This window comes from Nomascus leucogenys, chromosome 5 (assembly GCF_006542625.1).
Source record: "Nomascus leucogenys isolate Asia chromosome 5, Asia_NLE_v1, whole genome shotgun sequence".
Taxonomy (NCBI): Eukaryota; Metazoa; Chordata; class Mammalia; order Primates; family Hylobatidae; genus Nomascus; species Nomascus leucogenys.
Genome location: NC_044385.1, coordinates 69,202,092 through 69,225,032, shown reverse-complemented (window position 1 = coordinate 69,225,032; position 22,941 = coordinate 69,202,092). Strand labels below are relative to the sequence as shown.

General features: G+C 44.7%; 1 protein-coding gene and 1 pseudogene across 5 annotated transcripts in view; both read left to right on the top strand.

The window, feature by feature from the left end:
• The first annotated feature begins 828 nt into the window (after window positions 1-828).
• On the top strand, window positions 829-1,135 carry LOC100581611 (annotated as a pseudogene). Its single transcript, XR_001115817.2, has one exon. The product of XR_001115817.2 is annotated as an SNRPN upstream reading frame protein pseudogene (transcript).
• A 5,041-nt stretch (window positions 1,136-6,176) lies between these two features.
• The window catches only part of EPSTI1 (epithelial stromal interaction 1), a 114,666-nt gene continuing 97,901 nt past the window's right edge, over window positions 6,177-22,941 (top strand). For all 4 annotated transcript variants that reach the window (XM_030813338.1, XM_003270031.4, XM_030813337.1 and 1 more), the window contains exon 1: window positions 6,177-6,440. Coding sequence is in view for 3 of the 4 variants with exons in the window: in XM_003270031.4 (XP_003270079.1) it covers window positions 6,253-6,440 (188 nt within the window). In the remaining variant the exon portion in view is untranslated. The remainder of the gene's footprint in view (window positions 6,441-22,941) is intronic.

The window sequence follows — 22,941 nt, the reverse complement described above, 5'->3', positions numbered from 1 at the left end:
TGACAGAGCAACATGGTGAAACCCTGTCTCTACTAAAAATACAAAAATTAGCTGGGTGTGGTGGTGCACACCTGTAATCTCAGCTACTCAGGAGGTTGAGGCTGGAGAGTCACTTAAACCTGGGAGGCAGACGTGGCAGTGAGTTGAGATCATGCCATTGCACTCTGGCCTGACTGACAGAGTGAGACTTTGTTTGAAAAAAAAAAAAAGTACACACAAAAAATGAAGAGTACTTTAGAGAGTTTCTGTTTGATTCATTTATCACAGCTAAAGAAACCCTTCAGGGTAATCTCCCCGCCAACGCCACTGACAGAGTCTACAGAAGTTTCCCCAAAGTTAAGGGAAATTCCTTCCATTCCTGTAGCCAGCAGAGATCTTGTGATAGCTACTACACAGTGTTAGAACCCAGATATGGCAGCTGTTACCTACTCCTCAGATTTGAATTTACAAACAAGGAAATTCAGCCACCTATCTGAGGGTAGGAAATACCATTTAAAGCACATTTCTACATTCCTCATTTCCCCAAGTGACAGTACACATTGTCATCCGAAAAATAGTATATCTTTCCATTCTTAAGTAGAATTCTTTGCACTACACTATAAGGCTCACTATTTTAACACTGTTAAAGAAAAGACATTTCAGCCCAAATATAGCATGTTTGCAATTCATGAAATTTTGACAAGTTGTATAAAACAGTATCATTGTAGAGATCATTTGATCATGTAATTATAGGGGTAAATATTGGAGTGTTAAGGTTTTTATTAACGTTGATTCTGATAGGTTCAGAAACTTTGACATAATCATTTTGACTTTAGAAAGTTGAGAGTGGAGCGGCCGCCGGAGATGCCTGACGCATCTGTCTGAGGAGTGGTCAGTGACGCGATGGAGCGGGCAAGGGATTGCTTACACCTGAGACGAACTACAGAACAGCACGTACCAGAGGTGGAAGTCCAAGTCAAACGCAGAAGGACTGCCTCACTGAGCAACCAAGAGTGTCAGTTGTACCCGAGGCGTTCTCAGCAGCAGCAAGTACCTGTGGTGGATTTCCAGGCTGAACTGAGGCAGGCATTCTTAGCTGAGAAACCAAGAGGTGGTTACAGCCATATTGGAGTAGCTGGAGGAATCTGATTCCAAGAAAAAAACAGACAATGTAATAAAAATATTATTCATAATTTAAAAAAAAAGTAATGCACAGCTGCTTATTGGGATAATTATAATAAGTAAACAACATGCCAAATTCTGAATTTTGTCAAAAAAGACATTTTGTCACAATCATCTTCCAAAATATGAAAAGCTAAACTTGGGGCTCAGAAGACTTAAATTTATGTTCTAGCTATGCCACTAGTTTGTGCACAATGCTGGTGAGTCATTTGGCTTCTCTAAGCCTCTGTCTCCTTGTTTAAAATAAAGTGGTTAGATGCTCTTAAATATGAAGCTGGAATAACAGGATTCTGTCTGTTCACCACTGTAGCTCCAGGGTGTGATGCAAAGAATGATATATACTTATCATTCAAAAGATATTTCTTGTATGAACTTATGGTGACTCACAATTGTACCATTCCACAATTCTATGGTAGGATTTGAAGAATTTCACATGAAATTGTCACAATACAAATATGCTCAAACACATACATACACACACACACTAAAAATGAGGAGATACCAAATATTCAGAGAGTTTTACATAACTCGTTTGTTAGAAGAGAAAAAAAAAAAAAAACCTTTAGATAACCACTGTCCTAAATCTCTTCGATTAATCTAACTTTCCACTGAAGAATCAAATTTAAGGAAATGTAACTTTTTAGAATTTTCAAAAACTAAGATTTTTTTCATTGACACATTTTATGACAAGAAAAGTCTTAGAGTTTATGTATCTCTATATATATTTGTACATTTTTTCTTTTTTTTTTTTTTTTTGAGATGGTGTCTCGCACTGTCACCCAGGCTGGAGTGCAATGGCGTAATCTCGGCTCACTGCAACCTCTGCCTCCTGGGTTCACACGATTCTCCTGCCTCAGCCTCCTGCATAGCTGAGATTACAGGCACACACCACCACACCTGGCTACTTATTTGTATTTTTAGTAGAGACAGGGTTTCACTATGTTGGCCAGGCTGGTCTTGAACTTCTGACCTCGTGATCTGCTTGCCTCGGCCTCCCAAAGTGCTGGGATTACAGGCTTGAGCCACCGTGCCCGGCCTATATTTGTACATATTAATGCAGGAGTAATCTAAGGCAATTAATTTAAAAATCAGATATATATTCCCATTTCTTTTCTTGAAAGATAGAAGACACACTTAGACATGTTTGCAGTAAAATAAACTGGTAAAGTTTCTTTTTGATTTAATCTTCTCTCTTAAAGCTCATAGGGCTGGCTAAAATTGCTCATTGTATTCCTGAATTTCCATTCCCCAACAATGCCTCATTTTACATTTTTCTTTACACAACTTTTGGGATCCTTTTTCTCTTCACTCAGTTCTCCTCTTCCCCAGCCAAAATGTCTTTTGCTCAGATTAAACTCATTTACCAAAAGGAACGAATACATGATTATTTCCCAGAGGCAGTTTCATTTGAAAAGAAAAACATTTCCTAAATGAACCTCTAATTGGCCAAATTTCAGGTAATCTAACAATCCCACTAGATTTCACTTCTTTCTCATGTCTCTTAAAACATATTCCTGCTGGGCGCGGTGGCTCACGCCTGTAATCCCAGCACTTTGGGAGGCCGAAGCGGGTGGATCACGAGGTCAGGAGATCGAGACCATCCTGGCTAACACGGTGAAACTCCGTCTCTACTAAAAAATATTAAAAAATTAGCCAGGCATGGTGGCGGACGCCTGTAGTCCCAGCTACTCAGGAGGCTGAGGCAGGAGAATGGTGTGAACCCGGGAGGCGGAGCTTGCAGTGAGCCGAGATCGCGCCACTGCACTCCAGCCTGGGCGACAGAGTAAGACTCTGTCTCAAAACAAAAAAAAAAAACAAAAACAAACGAACAAAAAAACAAAAAAACATATTCTTAGGTAATTGTCTAGTACGGTGGTTTTTCACACTTAAAAGCCATTGAATTCTTGCTTCAAACAAAATTAGGCAGTAGCCCACTGAGTAGAAGAGATAAGGGGCTAAAGTACTTGGCTAAATGGGGACAGGGGCCCAGGACCCTCCGCACTCACCTCTGCTTCTCTCCACCAGCCACCGCTGTAGAAGAACGCACCCCAGAACAATTCCAGTAAAAGGCCAGCCCATATTTTCACCCAAATGCACACACCTACGGTGAAAGAATGGATGATACACAAGTAGAGAGCCCATTCTTGGGCATCTAAAAGGAGCCTGTAGATGTCTGTTGCCATAATAAATCACATTCACTTTTTTTTTTTTTTTTGAGATGGAGTCTCGGTCAGTCACCCAGGCTGGAGTGCAGTGGCACGATTTTGGCTCACCGCAAGCTCCACCTCGTGGGTTCACGCCATCCTCCTGCCTCAGCCTCCTGAGTAGCTGGGACTACAGGCGCCCGCCACCACGCTGGGCTAATTTTTTGTATTTTTAGTAGAGACGGGGTTTCACCATGTTAGCCAGGATGGTCTCGATCTCCTGACCTCGTGATCTGCCCGCCTCGGCCTCCCAAAGTGCTGGGATTACAGGCATGAGCCACCGCGCCTGGCCTCACATTCACATTTTTAAAAACACTTTGAGAATGTGGCAAAACAAGAAGTGAATGGAGTGAGAAATCTCAGGTAAAACAAGAAGTGAATGGAGTGAGAAATCTCAGGTTTGAAACTTTGGTGTGAGATGTGGTTGTGTTGTGAAACAAATATGGTTAACTAAGTGTATTCTTGAGGCCAACATCCCTACTACCAGCTCCTTCAGGAGAATCAGTTTTCCCCCAATGTGGGTTTTCCCTTCCTCAAACTTTAAATTTCATCCAACCACCAAAATAATTTTCTTCTCTGAAACAAGAGTTGCAGGGGTATTTTCCTAGTAAAGAACAATGTGGAAGATGGCCTCCAGAAAGGCCATGCTGTTCCTCTTTTTGTTGATCTCTAGGTCTGCGTTTCTCACCCCGCTGGTACCTCACACCCAACAGCACCTAAACAGACTCTTAGAACTTCCCTCAAAGCTTGTCCCTCGTCTAGGTTAATGGTTCTACCTCCTATCCAGTCACAAAGCTAAAAGTCACCATAAACACAGCAACCATTAAATTACTGGGGCTGTAAGATAGGCATATTGTGAAGATCAGGATTTTTCAACTTCAGCACTGTTGACACTTAGGGCAGGACAACTCTTTGTCGTGTGGGCCTATTCTGTGCATTGTAGGATGTTTAGCAGCATCCCTGGCCTTTACACACTAGATGCTAGTAGCACCTACTCACTTTGAGGCTTCACAATCAAAAATATCTCCAGGCATTGCCAGATGTCTGCTAGAGGAAAAATCAACTCCATTTGAGAACCACTGATGTGGATGATCTCTATTCCTCACAATACCCACATGGGGCAGAGGAGGAAACTGGACCTCTGAGGAAGTAAGAGACTTGGCCTTGGTTGTGTGGCCAGTATGTGGCAGAGCTGGTCTCAAAGCACTATAAAAGCCATCTCCCCTTCTCTCTGCTGCCTTCCAGTACTCAATTCTCTCTTTCATCTAGTTTTTATCTATGCTAATCTCTCATGTGAAATGTCTTTTATGTTTTATTTATTTGTTTTGTAGAGATGAGGTCTTAACATGCTGCCGAGGCTGACCTTAAACTCCTGGCCTCAGGTGATCCTCCTGCCTCGGCCTCCAAAAGTACTGGAATTACAGGAGTGAGCCACCGCTCCTGGCCATAAATCTGTTTTAACACACCCTCCTCCAAGTGGTTCTGATGCTTACTGAAATTTGTGAAACTCTGGCCTACTCTACAAAACCCTAATGTCTTAGGATGGCATAGAAATTCTGACTGCCTTTCCTACCATGTTCCTTGTCATTATTTTCTCCTCTCCTGAACCACCCTTGCCCACCCTTCAATTTCATTCTTTCATTAGCTATCAAACCTGCATGTGTCTTTTTGTTCTAAGCACCAATAATATAAGGAGGACAGTCCAGCTCCTAAGTGCCTTGCTGACCTAGGGCTGGGGTGCTCCAACCACATGACAACCCCTGGAATTAAGTACACACCATGTCATTTTAAGTGACAAGCCTCTGCCACAGCACCTCCTTCTTCTTGGTGAATTCCTATGTCTTTGGTGGCTCATTCTCAAATGTCCCTCTTCCTGAATTACTCAGAGGGCTAATCCCTAGTTTCCCTGTGCCTCCACAGCTGCCTGTCATTTCATTTATCCCAAAGTGGCATTCCCATTTGTTTACCTGTCTACTAGGATACTCCTGGAATGCAGGTAATGTGAGGGAAGAGCCTTTACTCATCTTTGTGTAGATGGCATTGTGACCCTGGTGACCAACCTTGGCACACATCAGAATCATCTGGGAGCTTTTCAAAAATATGAATGCCAGAGCTCACCCTGGACCTACAGAAACTGAGCCTTACAAATCCATATTTTAAGATGTCCCCACATCACCATTGCACACTGTTCTGCACAGAGCAGGTATTTTTAATAGTTCTCGAATGTCTAGTCAATTACTTAGCAAGGCTGCCTGGAGAATCATGTCTACGTTAGCTTACTTCTCCGGCTTTGTGGGTTTTTGTTTTCTTTTGATTTCAGTTTCCATTTCCTCTAACTTGAAAGTATGTGCATTGGTAACAGCCACACAGCAGTCATTACTGATAAAAGGCGACATTTTGTTGAGATGATTTTAGTTATTGACCTAATCTCTGGTATTTTAAGGTTAATATATTTTTTACAGTCTCAAATATCCAGCGGTAACCTCAAATCAGAGTTGCCTGTTAAACAGTTTCTCAAGTATCTTTCAGGATTGTAGTCACTTTGAGGGCTAATCGCTCACCAGGTGTCCGTGGCTGATCCCAGTTATTCTGATTAACCTCTAAGGTGATTGTGAGACTTTAAACCGTCTCACCTGTAGCCGACCAAGCCAGCTCAAGTCCACATCCTGGGCTGTTAACCCGCGATAAGGTCGGAGGGGGCCTCAGTGGAGAATACAAGGGGAAGTTCTCTGGGGCGGGCGCAGTCTGCTGCTGATTCTGAGAAACCGAAACTCAGCTGTTAAAACCGCTGCCTCTGCACTTGGGAATCCCATCTTGAGACTCGCTAAGCGTCCCAGCCGCATCCCTCCCGCAGCGACGGCGGCCCGGGACCCGCGGGCTGTGAACCATGTACACCCGCAATAGAGTGGTGAGCTCCGGGCTCGGCGCCTCCCCTGCCTCCCGCCTGACCCGGAATCCCCAGGACACTTATGGGCGGCACGGGGAGCTGAGCCCCCTGGAAGACCAGAGACAGGGTTTGGAGGCAGCCCCTGAGAGCCCTTCGCGGGAGAGCGTCGTGCACGCGGGCCAGAGGCAGTGAGTATTTTAACAACCTGGCTTCGGGGCGGGAGCCCGGGCCCCAGACATACTCACTCACAAGCACCTTCTTGGTCCTTGGAGTTTAAAACCACAGGGGCCCAACAGCAGGGATTTTGACTGAATGAAAGCTCATTTCCTTAAATGAAAGTATCCATGCCGTACCTTATAAATTGAGTCGGCTAGTTCGCAGTCCTTTGGTAAATAACTAGCCTGGTTCCCTCTAGGAACACTACTTTCCTAAGTTTTATGACTGGCAACAGGATTGAAAGATATGGGTGTGTAGGAACTGCCTAGGCGTCCAGTAAGATGTCATTTTCCAGGTATCTCCAGAACTCATACTCCAACCAGTATGGAAATAACTTTTCCCTTACTGTTTTTAAAAACTTGGTGCCAGCCAGGCGCGGTGGCTCACGCCTGTAATCCCAGCACTTTGGGAGGCCAAGGCGGGCGGATCACGAGGTCAGGAGATCGAGACCATCCTGGCTAACACAGTGAAACCCCGTCTCTACTAAAAATACAAAAAATTAGCCGGGCGAGGTGGCGGGCGCCTGTAGTCCCAGCTACTCAGGAGGCTGAGGCGGGAGAATGGCGTGAACCCCGGGGGGCGGAGTCTGCAGTGAGCCGAGATCGCGCCATTGCACTCCAGCCTGGGCGACAGCGAGACTCTGTCTCAAGAAAAAAAAAAAAAAACTTGGTGCCGGGCCAGGCGCGTTGGCTCAAGCCTGTTATCCCAGCACTTTGGGAGGCCAAGGCAGGCAGATCACCTGAGGTCAGGAGTTCGAAACCAGCCTGGCCAACATGGTGAAACCCAGTCTTTACTAAAAATAAAAAATAAGCTGGGTGTGATGGCACGTGCCTGTAGTCCCAGCTACTTGGGAGGCTGAGGTAGGAGAATCACTTGAACCCGGGAGGCGGAGGTTGCAGTGAGCGGAAATTGTGCCATTGCACTCCAGCCTGGGCAACAGAGTGAGACTGTCTCAAAACAAAACAAAACAGAAAAACTAAGCTCAGTGTCCTAAACGGAATTACTATATCAGACACTAACAGGTAAGGGTCAACAAGAAATGTGATATGGGGTAGAAGATTCAAATTCTGCCTCTAGGTAGGAGCAAGCCTACATCCCAGCAAGACTCCCAGATAAACTAGCCTCTTACAACCAGAGGAGTGGAGCTGAGAGGTGAGTGACCATAGTACCTCTCGTCCCTGATGTTGATATGTGCTCTATGCAGGAACAGATAGGTAGCTTTTATTCCTGGTCTTTGGTTCAGGGACTGCCGTGAGTATCCGGGAAACATTTATTATGCAAGTGTCATGAGTCTGTCTTTCCAGCCAATGGAATGAACTTCTTTAACTCAACAGTATGGTTTATCACAACATCACTGCCTTTGAAGTGCTGCCTCTGTGAACTGGAACTGTCCAAATGGTTTTATTTTTAGTGTCTCCTTTTTCATGGACTTCTAGTCCTCTGAAAGACAAACGCTGGTTGCTAAGAAACAGTATATAGCCTTATGGCCTATAAACAGTAGATTTTCTTTCATCCCTTAGCTTTTGAAAGTACCAGGCCTTTAATATTATTATTCAGCTTAGGTTTACCCTTAGGTGGAGTGGATAATCTGGAAATCAATTAGAGATTGTTGTATTTCTTTCCTCCTCAGAATAATTAGTGACTTGCCACAGTAGAAGCAGCCAATTACTTTCAAATAACCCACGTATCTACAAGCTATAGTACTTAACAGTAACAAAGGTCATAGACATATGGTCTGATATCCATGAATAGTTAATGATGAACATGATTTGCATGACTTTTTTTCTGCTAAAAAGCATTTATTTAGATATAACCATTTATTTTTAAGCTCATATCATCGCATAAGTATTAACTGTTGAATCTGTTTTCTTATTTGGTTGTAATTACACTGGAATCTTGCTAGATCAAATTGCTCAGAAAGAGGCAGCTTTCTGATGGGTTATCCAGGCCTTAATACCCTGAAGACCTCACTGCACACTATTTTGCGATTCCTAAAAATATTTTCAAATAAACCATTAAAAGATACCAGGAAGTGTTTAGTTATCTCTCACAGAGTCTTCCTTTTTTTTTTTTTTTCCTCACGTGAACCAGTTGCAGTAAGTACAGAATTATATATTCCCTTTTAGGGGTTTGATGTCTGAGATCCTGTTGGGACGACTTTGAATTTTTGTTGCGTCTCCATTAGTTACTTAGATTCACTTTCTCACTTGTTTGTTTTAATGAAGTTGGAAAACCAAGGAAAATGAATGGCAAATATCTCAGTAGAATTAGCTGCCCACCCCCTGCCCCAAAATAAAGAAGGCTTTATTTATTTTGGGGAGAAAAATTAGAAACGCTTTCTGATTTAAAAAAAATGAAGAGGCTGGGCGTGGTGTCTCACGCCTGTAATCCCAGCACTTTGGGAGGCCGAGGCGGGCGGATCACGAGGTCAGGAGATCCAGACCATCCTGGCTAACACAGTGAAACCCCGTCTCTACTAAAAATACAAAAAATTAGCCAGGTGTGGTGGCACATGCCTGTAGTCCCAGCTACTTGGGAGGCTGAGGCAGGAGAATGGCGTGAGCTCGGGAGGCAGAGCTTGCAGTGAGCCGAGATTGCGCCACTACACTCCAGCCTGGGCGACAGAGTGAGACTCTGTCTCAGAAACAAAACCAAACAAACAAAAAAGAAAAAAAAAAAGAGGATAAAGTGCTTTAATAGTACAGTTTCATTTGTCCACTCATAATGTGAATTTATTTATATGGTAAAAGATTTGTGTGCATCCTTCCATTAATTTCCTCCTGCAGCCCCAGTGTGGGGATTAGGAATATGGGCTCTGATGCCGGGTAGACCTGGGTTCAAGTTCTGATTATGCCATCACTTGCTCTTTGAACAAAATCCTTAGCTACTTTATGCCTCAGTTTCCTCATTACTTAATATAAGACAATACCAACTTCATAGGGTTTTAATTTTTCCACGTGTATATGTGTAAAACATAACTTTATTCCTGGTAAAGTACTATGCTGTCACCCTTAAGTCGAGTGTTTGTGCCTTGTTAAAAAAAAAAACAACACTGGTTTAAAACACCTACTTGTGGTCGGGTGCAGGGGCTTGTGCCTGTAACCTCAGCACTTTGGAAAGCCAATGTGGGAGGATTGCTTTAGTCCAGGAGTAACAAGGGAGTCCCTTGTCTCTCCAAAAAAAAAAAAGAAATTTAAATTATCTGGGCACAGTGGCACATACCTGTGTCCCAGCTACTTGAGAGGCTGAGGCAGAAGGACAGCTTGAGCTCCAGAGCTCCAAGACTACAGTGAGCTGTGATTGTACCACTGTACTCCAGTCTGGGCAACAGAGTGAGGCCCTGTCTCAAATAAATAAATAAACCACCTATTTGCATAGAAACAAAGTATACTAGTAAAAATCTGTGGCTATCAATATATTAAATTATTCTGAGTACCTCTGATAGACTCTCAGAAAATATTGAGTTCTTTTTTTTGTTTGTTTGAGACAGAGTCTCGCTCTGTCGCCCAGGCTGGAGTGCAGTGGCGCAATCTCAGCTCACCACAACCTCTGCCTCCCAGGTTCAAGCGACTCCTCTGCCTCAGCCTCCCGAGCAGCTGGTACCACAGGCACATGCCACCATGCCTGGCTAATTTTCATGTTTTTAGTAGAGATAGGGTTGCACCATATTGGCCAGGCTGGTCTCAAACTCCTGACCTTGTGATCCACCTGCCTCGGCCTCCCGAAGTGCTGGGATTACAGGCGTGAGCCACCGTGCCAGGCCAAGATTGAGTTCTTGATGGAATTTGCATTTAAGTTATTATAAGTATTTATTAATTCATACTGGCTTTCCCAATTATTTTTACTTGGTGATTTTTGTCTTGTCCTTAAATATCAAAGCTATCTATACAAATTAAAAGAGAAAAAAGCTTACACAAACTTCTAATCCAAAGTAAACCTTTATCCTTCCTTTTAATATTCTGCTTGTTTGTAAATATTTTACATTATTTATATCACCTCTAGATAAATATAAGACAAAGACATGCATTTACCTAGTTTTATCTAATTCTGGGAAATGGGGTCTTGCCTGTGCTAGTAATACAGGGTTGAGTTCACATTCATGTACTTGTCTAACCATACCTGGTCCTTTAGCTTGATGCTGTTTGAAGAAAATAAACAGATATTTTGAAAATGAACCTATAATATGGAATTTTATTTTACACTTAACTTGAGCTGAATTTGTATATAAATTATGTTAATCTTTTTTTTTTTTTTTTTTTTTGAGACGGAGTCTTGCTGTCGCCCAGGCTGGAGTGCGGTGGCGCGATCTCGGCTCACTGCAGGCTCCGTCTCCCGGGTTCACGCCATTCTCCTGCCTCAGCCTCCCGAGTAGCTGGGACTACAGGCGCCCGCCACCGCACCCAGCTAATTTTTTGTATTTTTAGTAGAGACGGGGTTTCACCGTGGTCTCGATCTCCTGACCTCGTGATCCACCCGCCTCGGCCTCCCAAAGTGCTGGGATTACAGGCGTGAGCCACAAATTATGTTAATCTTAACATTTTTGTAGCCTACTTCGTATTAGTATTGTAGAGACTTCAACATGAGCAATAATAATAATAACACTTATGTGGTACCTAGTATGTAAAAGCACACTATGTATATTAACTCTTTCAATCCTCGTAACCACCATGGAATGAGAGGATCTCTAGCTTAAAAGAACTAATTAAAAACTAGGAACAAATAACTATTCAACACAAAATAAGCCCTTATGAAGCTTACTGTCTAATTGATGGGACAGACATTTATTAATAGGTGAATAAATATGTATACTTTAAAGCAGGGGTATCCAATCTTTTGGCTTCCTGGGGCCACATTGGAAGAAGAATCGTCTTGGGCCCCACACAAAATACACTAACACTAATGATAGTGGATGAGCTTAAAAAAAAAAATCTCAAAAAAGCCTCAATGTTTTAAGAAAGTTTATGAATTTGTGTTGGGCCACATTCAAAGCCATCCTGAGCCACCTGGGCTACATGCACCTTGTGGGCCCTGGGCTGGACAAGCTTGCAAGGAAAGCCGGGGGCTGAGCTGGTCTTGGGAGCAGGAAAATCTTTCCTCAGACATGACATTTGAGCTTTGGTCTACAGGATCATTAGGAGTTGTGTGTGTGTGTGTTTTTTCCTGACACCAAATATGTCATTCTAACAGCAACTAACTCTGACCCCAACTAGGTGTCCCACAGTTCAGTTCTAACACTAACTACTCAGAGTTAGTGTGGACCCCACAAATTGAGGGCTCAGTCCCACAAAACTGCCCCCCACTTCAGACTCTGGACACTAGCTGCAAATGGAGTCTCCAGGCTACCTGTATGTCTACCCACCAGACTACAAAGTTGGGGGTTCCCATGCATCTCCCCTTCCCCAGTTTTGATAATTCACTAGAGTGACTCACAAAACTTGCAGAAATTACTGTACTTATGGTTACAGGCCTATCATAAAGGATACAACTCAGTCAAGTGGAAGAGATGCGTAAGGCATCTCTTGGGGGATGAAGGGGTAGGTGGTGGGGTGTGAAGAGTTTCCATACTCTGGGTAGATGCTTTGATGTGTTCGCCAACCTGGAAGACCCCCAAACCTTATAGTTCAAGAACTTTTATTGAGGCTTTATTACCTAGGCATAATTGATTAAATCAGTGGCCATTGGTGATTAAATCTCCAGTCCCCACCTCTCCCCAGAAATTGAGATGGGGCTGAAAGTTTTAACCTTCCAATCGCATAGTTGGTTTTTCTAGCTACCAGTGTCGGTTCTTAAGCTAGCTGTCTAGGGACCTCACCGATAGTCATTAGCATACAAAAGACACTTAGCACTCTGGGAATCCCAAGGGTTTTGGGAGCTCTGTCCCAGGATCCAGGGACCATGACCAAATACTTATTTTTTATTATATCACAGGAGTTTAAACGGTCTCTGGACAGCCAGAGAAACTTGTTATTCAGATTGTCTTCAGAAGAACTTACAGTGGGGAACATAGTCAGCTGACGGCCCCAGCTGCCACCCTTTTGGATCCATTACACCTTGCCTATGAGTGCTGGCTTGTGCTGCACCCATCCCAGCCAATGGTTGAGCATTCCAGGGTGCCAGTGCTGTTGCAGGACTGCCAGGCTTGTACGCCCTCTGTGCAGCAACAGACCCAAACACTGACAATGGCACTTGCAGCAGAGAAAGAGTTTAATCATCGCGACATTCTCAGGAAACAGGAGGAATTCTCAAGCCTCACATTTGTTTCTTCCATGGGTTCTGGGCAAGGGTTTCTAAGGGGATTCATGGAGGGTGAGGGGCTAGAAAATCTGGGGTTGTCCATTGGACAGCTCAAAGCTGGGCTAGCGAGCAACAACCAGCTACGAGGAAGTGGACCAAAGGGCAAGCTGGCTTGATGATTGCTGCTGCAAGCCCGGTTAGATTTAATTGTTTTGTTTTTCTCTTGCTCAATTTTATGCAATTTTCTTGGGATGGTTTTAGTGCTAGCCTATTCCTGGCCCATGTAGGACTCCTCTATTAGGCAACTTTTGCTAGAAGACTCCCCATATTTGTGTCCAAGATTTTCTCAGACCTGTACAACACTCTGAGGATCTTGCTACTCAATCTTCTTTCCTTCGGTCCTTTCATAGAATGAAAGTTGTCAGAATCAAAATGAGGTCACTTGTGTCAAACACGTGGAGCTGGGGCCATGAAGGGAAGATTCTTATGCACATATGCCTGATAACAAGAACTCTCACAAAAGGCTCTGCAAAAACTACAACTTTGCACAAAAGCTACAACCTTACACAAAAAATACTTCTGCAAGGACATCTGCCTAGCAACTGTCTGTCCAGCCTTGTACTGATTCTCCCCTTGTTGATTCTTGCAGCCAAGGATATTTGTCTCAAACAACTTGTATCACCCTCCTCACTTTTCCTTAAAAAACTCTTGTCTTCCTTTGCCTTCTTGAATATACCCACTGTATTCCCATTGCAATGCTCAATCCAGAATAAATACAATTTTCTTTGGGAAGGCCTCTCTCACTGTCTTTTATTTAGGTTTTGGCAATAGTAATCAGACCCAGTCTTGTTCTCAAAGCTTTCCTTGCCTACCCCTGCTCCCCGTCATCCTTCACAAGCATTCCCCCTTATCCATCTCTCGCATGTCTAACCCCGTCTTGTTGTCAGCTTCTGAAGGACTCAAACTAATACAGTCTCTAAAACACCCTACTGCAACCTCAACACTTAGACATCTTATTTATGTCTGTTGTTGGCATGTTATCTATGCAGATTGGGGAAACCCATTCTTTTTCTCATTTCCTCCTTTAGGGCCCAGAAAAACATTTCCTAATTTCCTTAATCCAACCTCACTGCATCCCACCGGTTTGTTATGCTTGAGGGAAGGAAATAATCTTTGTAATCCTTCTCTTCATCCCCAAACTCTCAAGGGAGATAAAAGGAGAATAAATGATGGTTTGGTAAGAGCAGTTCATCATGGCCAATCCTGATTTTTCTCTTTTCTCCTTAAAAAGCATTGTTAAATTTTGTAAAGTATTTTGTAATTATAAGATGGAATACAAGGTGGGATATATAATAATAAAGTCACTAAGTTATAGTGTTCAATTTTTATAAATATCACTAGTGTCTATTTTCTGAAATCCTGAAGTATGGTTTCTTATGTCTAAGACAGAACTTAAGTCATTTTGACTCACATTATTTGCATCTGAATAAGCCACATAAAATATTCTGAAATTAAGTGCAAGTTTTTACAAACTTATTAGAGCATATTAGAACTGTTTTCACTATTTCTTCCTCACCGCAATGTCCGGATTTTCAATTTCCTTCTCTATATGATTATGAGAATAAAATTCTGCTTATAGATGCTAAGTGGCCTGAAGGCATCAGGCCAGTATTCTTCCCTGGAGATGGAGAATTGGATAATGCTGGAGTTCCTTTTAATGTTACGAAATAATAGTACATTGGAAGAGAGTATCTGTGATTGATTGTAATGAGTAATCTTCTTGATGGCTCAATATAGATGGTTATTCATTAGGGGATTATTTAAGTCAATCTCTAGCATGCAGAAAGTTTATAAAGCAACAGATAGTATTTAACTCTTCCTAATGACATGTCTCAATGAGCTAGGTAGATGTCTCAATGGTTATCAGATACTAATACTATTTGACTTATTTTTGAAATGAGAAATGTAATGAAGCATTGGAATCCTGTTGTAGCATAAAGTAAATTAGTTATGATCTGGAATAATTAAACTGGGTACCCCTGAGAGACTAAAACCAAAATAACAATTAGTAGCTCACGTGTTTTCAATGATTAGCCATGTGCTAGACCTTGTGTTAAGTATTTCAGGTACATTATTGAATATTCTCTTCATGATAAGCCATTTGCTACCTTAAAAATGGGGAAACTGAGTCTTGAAAATAAAATGATTTTCCAAGATCTCATGGCTTTTTGAATGACAGAACCAGTATTTAAACCTATGTCTATTTACCAAATTCTGGATCTTGAATATGATGTATGGATGGAGGATAGATAGAAGGATTGATAGTACAGCTAGCTAAGGACCTATCATTGTTTTTTTTTTTTTTTTTGAGATGGAGTCTCGCTCTGTCGCCCAGGCTGGAGTACAATGGCGCCGTCTTAGCTCACTGCAAACTCCGCCTCCTGGCTTCAAGCGATTCCCCTGCCTCAGCCTCTCGAGTAGCTGGGATTACAGGTGCCCACCACCATGCCTGGCTAATTTTTGTATTTTTAGTAGAGGCGTGGTTTCACCATGTTGGCCAGGCTGGTCTTGAACTGCTGACCTCATGATCCACCCTACTTGGCCTCCCAAAGTGCTGAGATTACAGGCATGAGCCACCGCACCCAGCCCTATCATTGTTTTATATTGACATTAAGAAAAGAGAAGTTCTATAGGCTAAAGAGAGTGGTAATATAGAAGCAGTAATGTGACATTTACAGCTGCATAGAGGGGAAAATTTCTTTCCTTAGGTATCCCTAGGTTCATGGCTGATATCCCTATAAAAAAAGATAGATTAACAAGAGAAAAGCATACCCATTCATTTAACATAAGTTTTATAGGACATAGGAGCATCCAAAAATGAAGATTCAAAGAACCAGGGAAAACTGTGTCTTTTTATGCTTAGATTTGATGAAGAGTGGATAGTCTATAGAAGTATGATTGGTCAAAAAGGAGTATGGTCTAATGACATAAACTGGGGCAGCTTAGCAAGGCCTGTTTGTTCAAATTCTTTGTGTCTCTATGTCTCCATTTCTTTCCTATGGGTTTAGGGAGGAGGGAGGATCCCTGTGAAATGAGGATCTTATGACCTACCTTAGAGGAAGGTCAGAGAAATTTTTCATGGCTTGCTTCAGGGGAAAAAGATGGAAGCAGGTCAGAGAGGCCTTCCTCCTTTTGCTGTTTTCTCAAATACCAAGGTGCCATATTTTGGGATAACATGTCATGAAGCCCATCATAGCTTTAAAATGATTTGAATAGAGAAGTAGTTTGCAGGAGAAAAGTTTCTCTGGGGATTCCCTTTGTTCTGCTGCTTTTCACAAATGACAGGTGAGCTTGGTAGCCTTGTGGTAGTGTTACTGGCAAGGGGTCCTGATCCGGACCCCAAGAGAAGGTTCTTGGATGTCACACAAGAAATAATTCAGGGCAAGTCTATAGAGCAAAGTGAAAGCAAGTTTATTAAGAAGGTAAAGGAATAAAGAATGACTACTCCATAGGCAGAGCAGCCCCAAAGCCTGCTTGTTGCCCATTTTTATGGTTATTTCTTAATTTTATGCTAAACAAGGGGTGGGTTATTCATGCTTCCCCTCTTTAGACCATCTAGGGTAACTTCCTGATGTTGCCATGGCATTTGTGAACTGTCATGGTGCTGATGGGAGTGTAGCATTGAGGAAAACCACTGGTCACTCTTGTTGCCATCTTGGTTTTGGTGGGTTTTAGCTGGCTTCTTTACTGAAAGATCTTATCAGCAAGGTCTTTAGGACCTGTGTGTTGTGCCAACCTCCTATCTCATCTTGTGACTTAGAATGCCTTAACTGTCTGGGAATGCAGCCCAGCAGGTTTTAGCCTTATTTTACCCAGCCCCTATTCAAGATGGAATCTCTCTAGTTCAAACACCTCTGACATTAGAGCAGTTATCTCACTCTCACTGTGCAACCTCAACAACATAGTAACTTCCAGTGATTTTTTTTTCAGACTTCTGATCATAGCCTACAGTGAGCAATTCATTTGACATCATGACCTAGTACACGACTGAGTATATATTAGGGTATATATAACTGAAAAAATTTCACAAAACAATTTTCACCTTTATTATATGTGATGTACTCTGACAGTTTCTATTCTTGTGCATTAAAAATAAATCCATTGAACTGATTTCATAACCCATTAGAGGGTTACCTCCTACAGTTTAAAAAGCACAGTTCTGTGCATGACAGAAGAGATAGAGTGGATGAAAAGAAAAAAACCATTTTGGTTTGATTAGATCAAATTTACATTCCTGTTTGTGCAGGAGGGTAGAAATTATGGTCCTGTTTAGAAGGAATTTCCAACTTTTCTGCACTGTATTCCATTCCTCAGTATGGTATGCATTTGTGGTCTGCCAAGGCTTGGGGAGCAATCATTTTCGTTCAAATACAATATCATCAAAAATGAATGGGAATTGCTCAAAAAGTCTTTGACAGCTGGAACGGTGAAACAATAAATCAACAGGATGATGAAAGCTTGAAAACACATAATACCTATAATAATCAGTAGAACCATAGCAGAAATGAGAAAAAAAGAAACTTAGTTCAATTACACAGTAAGGTTACTTACTTCAAAGTCAGTAGAGTGCTGTAAGGTTATACATATTAAGGTTAATTGCATCTATTCAGAATGTATTTGAATCTGAAACAAAAGCTTAAGAGGAAAGAAAATAATCAAAGGGAGATGACTGCATTTGAAGGGTCTATTCTATATCAGAGAATCGGCTGATGATGGTTCCTTTGTTCTGTAATGTTTGTAATTCCCTGTCCCCCACCCCCTGCAAATATGAAGACTTAAAAGAAAATCCATTAAAGTCCTGTAGAAAAACTGAAGATGTTTACCATCATTGAAACTCAAGGGCTAGTATTGCCCAGTGTTTGTTTTACTATGGTGCTAGTGAGAGCAGAAACCTATGCTATCTAATCTTGTAAGAAAAGCTGAGCCCCTGCTGTAAGAAATCTTTATATTAAATATTTCTCTATTAAAAATCTTTGGAATATGTTTCTCTGATTATAAAAGTAAAGTCATATCTGCTTGTTATAAAAACTCAAACATTTCAAAAATAATACAGAATGTGAAAGTCCCCTGCAATTCTGACCCTTAGAAATAAACACTTCAAAGAGTTTAGTGTAAAGAAATCTCTAAAGTACAGGTTGCGCTCTTTGACTCTTTATTCCAAGTGGAAAACCTAGGGCCATGATGCCTAATATGGTTTGGCTGTGTCCCCACCCAAATCTCATCTTGAATTGTAGCTGCCATAATCGCCATGTATCATGGGAGGGACCCATGGGAGGAAATTGAATTATGGGGGCTGTTTTTTCCTGTGCTGTTCTCGTAAGTGAGTAAGTTTCATGAGACCTGATGGTTTTATAAAGGGCAGTTCCTCTGCACATGCTCTCTTGCCTGCCACCATGTAAGATATGCCTTTGCTCCTCCTTTGCCTTCCACCATGATTGTGAGGCCTCGCCAGCCATGTGGAACTGTGAGTCCATTAAACTTCTTTTTCTTTATAAATCACCCAGTCTCAGGTATGTCTTTATTAGCAGCATAAGAATGGACTAATACAATGCCCTTTGATTTCTATTGCCAATAGAAGGTGACACATACTCTTTTTCTAATCTTTGTTTTAAACTGTGATTGCACTCCATCATATAGACAGATCTTGTTTTTCACATTGGCTTATTTAGTTGCACAAGGAAACAACCTTTGTTCTCACAGTGGCATCTTGGATAACATGTCCTATCTAGTATTCTTTCTAAAAATGTTTAACCTAATCGAATCATGAGGAAATAATCATTTCCTTACATCCAGATTGTGAAGCATTCTATAAGAAAAGTTACCTGAACTCTTCAAATATGTCAGTCATGAAAGAAAGAAAAAAAAAAGTCAAGGAAATTGTCTGAGCTTATAGGAGTCTACAAACACATGTCAAACCATAGAAATGTGTAATCCATAATTGGATCTAGGATGAGGTAAAGGTAGGGAAGAATATTAAAATGGAAACAATTTGGAAATTTGAATATAGACTATTAGGCAATATTAATGTTAAATTTCTTGGTGTGATAATGGTATTATATTTAAGTAGGAGACTGTTTTTGTTTTTAGGAGATACATGCTAAAATATTTAGGGATGATGTGTTATGACCCTGCAGCTTATTTTCATATGGTTAAAAGAGAAAAAGCAAATGTGGGAAAACATTAACAATTGGTAAATATAAGTAAATAGTATATGGGTATTCATTTTAACAATATATAACTTTGATTGTTAGGCTTAAAATTTCTTTTTTTTTTTTTTTTTTTTTGAGACAGAGTCTCGCTCTGTCGCCCAGGCTGGAGTGCAGTGGTGTGATCTCAGCTCACTGCAAGCTCTGCCACCTCCCGGGTTCACGCCATTCCCTTTTCTCAGTCTCCTGAGTAGCTGGGAGTACAGGCACCCGCCACCACGCCCGGCTAATTTTTTTTTTGTATTTTTAGTAGAGACGGGGTTTCACCGTGTTAGCCAGGATGGTCTCAATCTCCTGACCTCGTGATCCACCCGTCTCGGCCTCCCAAAATGCTGGGATTACAGGCATGGGCCACTGTGCCCAGCTGGCTTAAAATTTCTTAAAACATTAGGGGAAATATAATTTTAGGTGATATTCTAAAGCTCATTGTGCCTGTTGTTATTTTTTTCCTTTTCTCTTTTGGAATCTGGAGAATGTAAAAGAACTTTTCTTATGAAGCTGTATGCTTAAAATTTATGCCGTTTTCTGTGGGTATATTATACTTTAATAAATAATTTAATGAAAAAAGCCTGGGCTCAGAATCATGCTACCATTTACAGGAGAAAAATATATACTAATTTTTAAGATGTATTATTTATAAATACTACTTTGTTTCATGCAGTGGTCCTTATTATTCAAAGGAAAGAATCAGGAACCAGGATACAGTTGTTAAAAGGAAGAGTCAGAAACAGGGATATAAAGAAATAATTAGAAAAAACTTAATGATATATATTTATGAAAGAAGATGCAGCAAAGGGAATCAGTCACAGCATGAAGAAAGGAGATGTCCTAGTGATTCAGGGCTAAGTTTTTTTTTTTTTTTTTTTTTTTATTAATTTTTTTTTGCACACAAAAACAATAAACATTTTCTAAAAATACATACAAACAAAAAGATGCGTATCAAACATATGAGGAAGGTTACACATGGGAAGTCGGGGAATAGAAATGGGGGGTGGGAGTTAAAATAAGGTAGAGAGGGACTTTATGTGGATCAGTGATAATAACTCAATCCTCTATTTGGCAAAGAAGAGGGAGAAGGAAGAGGAAGAAAAAGAAAGTGGGATAAAGGATCAGAAAGGGAGGAAAATAGAAAAAATTAGAGTATGACTCCAGGGTAGACCTGTTTTGTTGTCACTGAGTTGGTTGGTTGGTTTGTCTGTTGTATTTTTCATGTTTCGCCAAGTTGGCCAGACTGGTCTCGAACTCCTAGCCCGAAGTGATCAACCCACCTCACCCCCCAGAGTGCCGGGACCACAGGCGTGAGCCACCACGTCCAGCCCCCACATTGCTTCTGGCCTCCATTGTAGACCTCCCAGACGGAGCGGCCGGGCAGAGGCGCTCCTCACTTCTTCCCAGACACGGGGCGGCCGGGCAGAGGCGCTCCTCACTTCCCAGACGGGGCGGCCAGGCAGAGACGCTCCTCACTTCTTCCCAGACGATAGGTGGCCGGGCCGAGGCGCCCCTCACTTCCCAGACGATGGGTGGCCGGGCGGAGGCGCTCCTCACTTCCCAGACGACGGGTGGCCGGGCAGAGGCGCTCCTCACTTCCCAGACGGGGCGGCCGGGAAGAGGCGCTCCTCACTTCTTCCCGGACGGGGCGGCCGGGCAGAGGCGCTCCTCACTTCTTCCCGGACGGGGCGGCCGGGCAGAGGCGGTCCTCACTTCCCAGACGGGGCGGCCGGGCAGAGGCGCTCCTCACTTCTTCCCAGACGGGGCAGCCGAGCAGAGGCGCTCCTCACTTCTTCCCGGACGGGGCGGCCGGGCAGAGGCGCTCCTCACTTCTTCCCGGAAGGGGCGGCCGGGCAGAGGCGCTCCTCACCTCCCAGACGATAGGCGGCCGGGCAGAGGCGCTCCTCACTTCCCAGACGGGGTGGCCGGGCAGAGGCGCTCCTCACTTCCCAGACGGTGGGTGGCCGGGCAGAGGCGCTCCTCACTTCCCAGACGGTGGGTGGCCGGGCAGAGGCGCTCCTCACTTCCCTGACGGGGCGGCGGGGCAGAGGCGCTCCTCACTTCCCAGATGGTGGGTGGCCGGGCAGAGGCTCTCCTCACTTCCTAGACGGGGCGGCCGGGCAGAGGCGCTCCTCACTTCCCAGACAGGGCGGCCGGGCAGAGGCGCTCCTCACTTCCCAGACGGGGTGGCCGGGCAGAGGCACTCCTCACTTCCCAGACGGTGGGTGGCCGGGCAGAGGTGCTCCTCACTTCCCAGACGGGGCGGCCGGGCAGAGGCGCTCCTCACTTCTTCCCGGACGGGGCAGCCGGGCAGAGGCGCTCCTCACTTCTTCCCGGACGGGGCGGCCGGGCAGAGGCGCTCCTCACCTCTTCCCGGATGGGGCGGCCGGGCAGAGGCGCTCCTCACTTCCCAGATGGGGCGGCCGGGAAGAGGCGCTCCTCACTTCTTCCCGGACGGGGCGGCCGGGCAGAGGCGCTCCTCACTTCTTCCCGGACGGGGCGGCCGGGCAGAGGCGCTCCTCACTTCTTCCCGGACGGGGCGGCCGGGCAGAGGCTCTCCTCACCTCCCAGACGATAGGTGGCCGGGCAGAGGCGCTCCTCATTTCACAGATGAGGTGGCCGGGCAGAGGCGCTCCTCACTTCCCAGACGGGGTGGCCGGGCAGAGGCGCTCCTCACTTCCCAGACGGTGGGTGGCCGGGCAGAGGCGCTCCTCACTTCCCAGACGGTGGGTGGCCTGGCAGAGGCGCTCCTCACTTCCCAGACGGTGGGTGGCCGGGCAGAGGCGCTCCTCACTTCCCAGACGGGGCGGCCGGGCAGAGGCGCTCCTCACTTCCCAGACGGTGGGTGGCCTGGCAGAGGCGCTCCTCACTTCCCAGACGGTGGGTGGCCGGGCAGAGGCGCTCCTCACTTCCCAGACGGTGGGTGGCCGGGCAGAGGCGCTCCTCACTTCCCAGACGGTGGGTGGCCGGGCAGAGGCGCTCCTCACTTCCCAGACGGTGGGTGGCCGGGCAGAGGCGCTCCTCACTTCCCAGACGGTGGGTGGCCGGGCAGAGGCGCTCCTCACTTCCCAGATGGTGGGTGGCTGGGCAGAGGCGCTCCTCACTTCCCAGATGGGGCGGCCGGGCAGAGGTGCTCCTCACTTCCCAGACGGGGCGGCCGGGCAGAGGTACCCCTCACCTCTTCCCGGATGGGGCGGCCGGGCAGAGGCGCTCCTCACTTCTTCCCGGACGGGGCGGCCGGGCAGAGGCGCTCCTCACTTCTTCCCGGACGGGGTGGCCGGGCGGAGGCGCTCCTCACTTCTTCCCGGACGGGGCGGCCGGGCGGAGGCGCTCCTCACTTCTTCCCGGATGGGGCGGCCGGGCGGAGGCGCTCCTCACTTCCCAGACGGGGCGGCCGGGCAGAGGTGCTCCTCACTTCCCAGACGGGGCGGCCGGGCAGAGGTACCCCTCACCTCTTCCCAGAGGGGCGGCCGGGCAGAGGCGCTCCTCACTTCTTCCCGGACGGGGCGGCCGGGCAGAGGCGCTCCTCACTTCTTCCTGGACGGGGCGGCCGGGCAGAGGCACTCCCCACGTCCCAGACGGGGCGGTGGCCGGGCAGGGGCTCGGGAGGCTGAGGCGGGCAGAGCACTCGGCGTCAGGAGCTGGCGAGCAGCGTGGCCAACATGGCGACCGCGCGCCTGCAGCCAAAGGAGAAAAAGCAGGCAGCGGTGGCGTGCGGCGGCAGTCCCAGGCAGTCCGTGGCGCGGGCAGCAGCGAGCTGAGTAGATTGCAGCCTGGGCCACAGAGGGAAGGAATGAAGGAAGGAAGGAAGGAAGGAAGGAAGGAAGGAAGCCAGGGCTAAGTTTTATTACATATAAAATAGATGTCATATATGTTATATATAGTTATTATACTTACATACAATGCAATAGATGTCCCCTTAGGTATCTTAAGTATCTATAGCTTTGTTTATTTCTCTCCCATAAAATAAGTCTGAAGGTAGGTA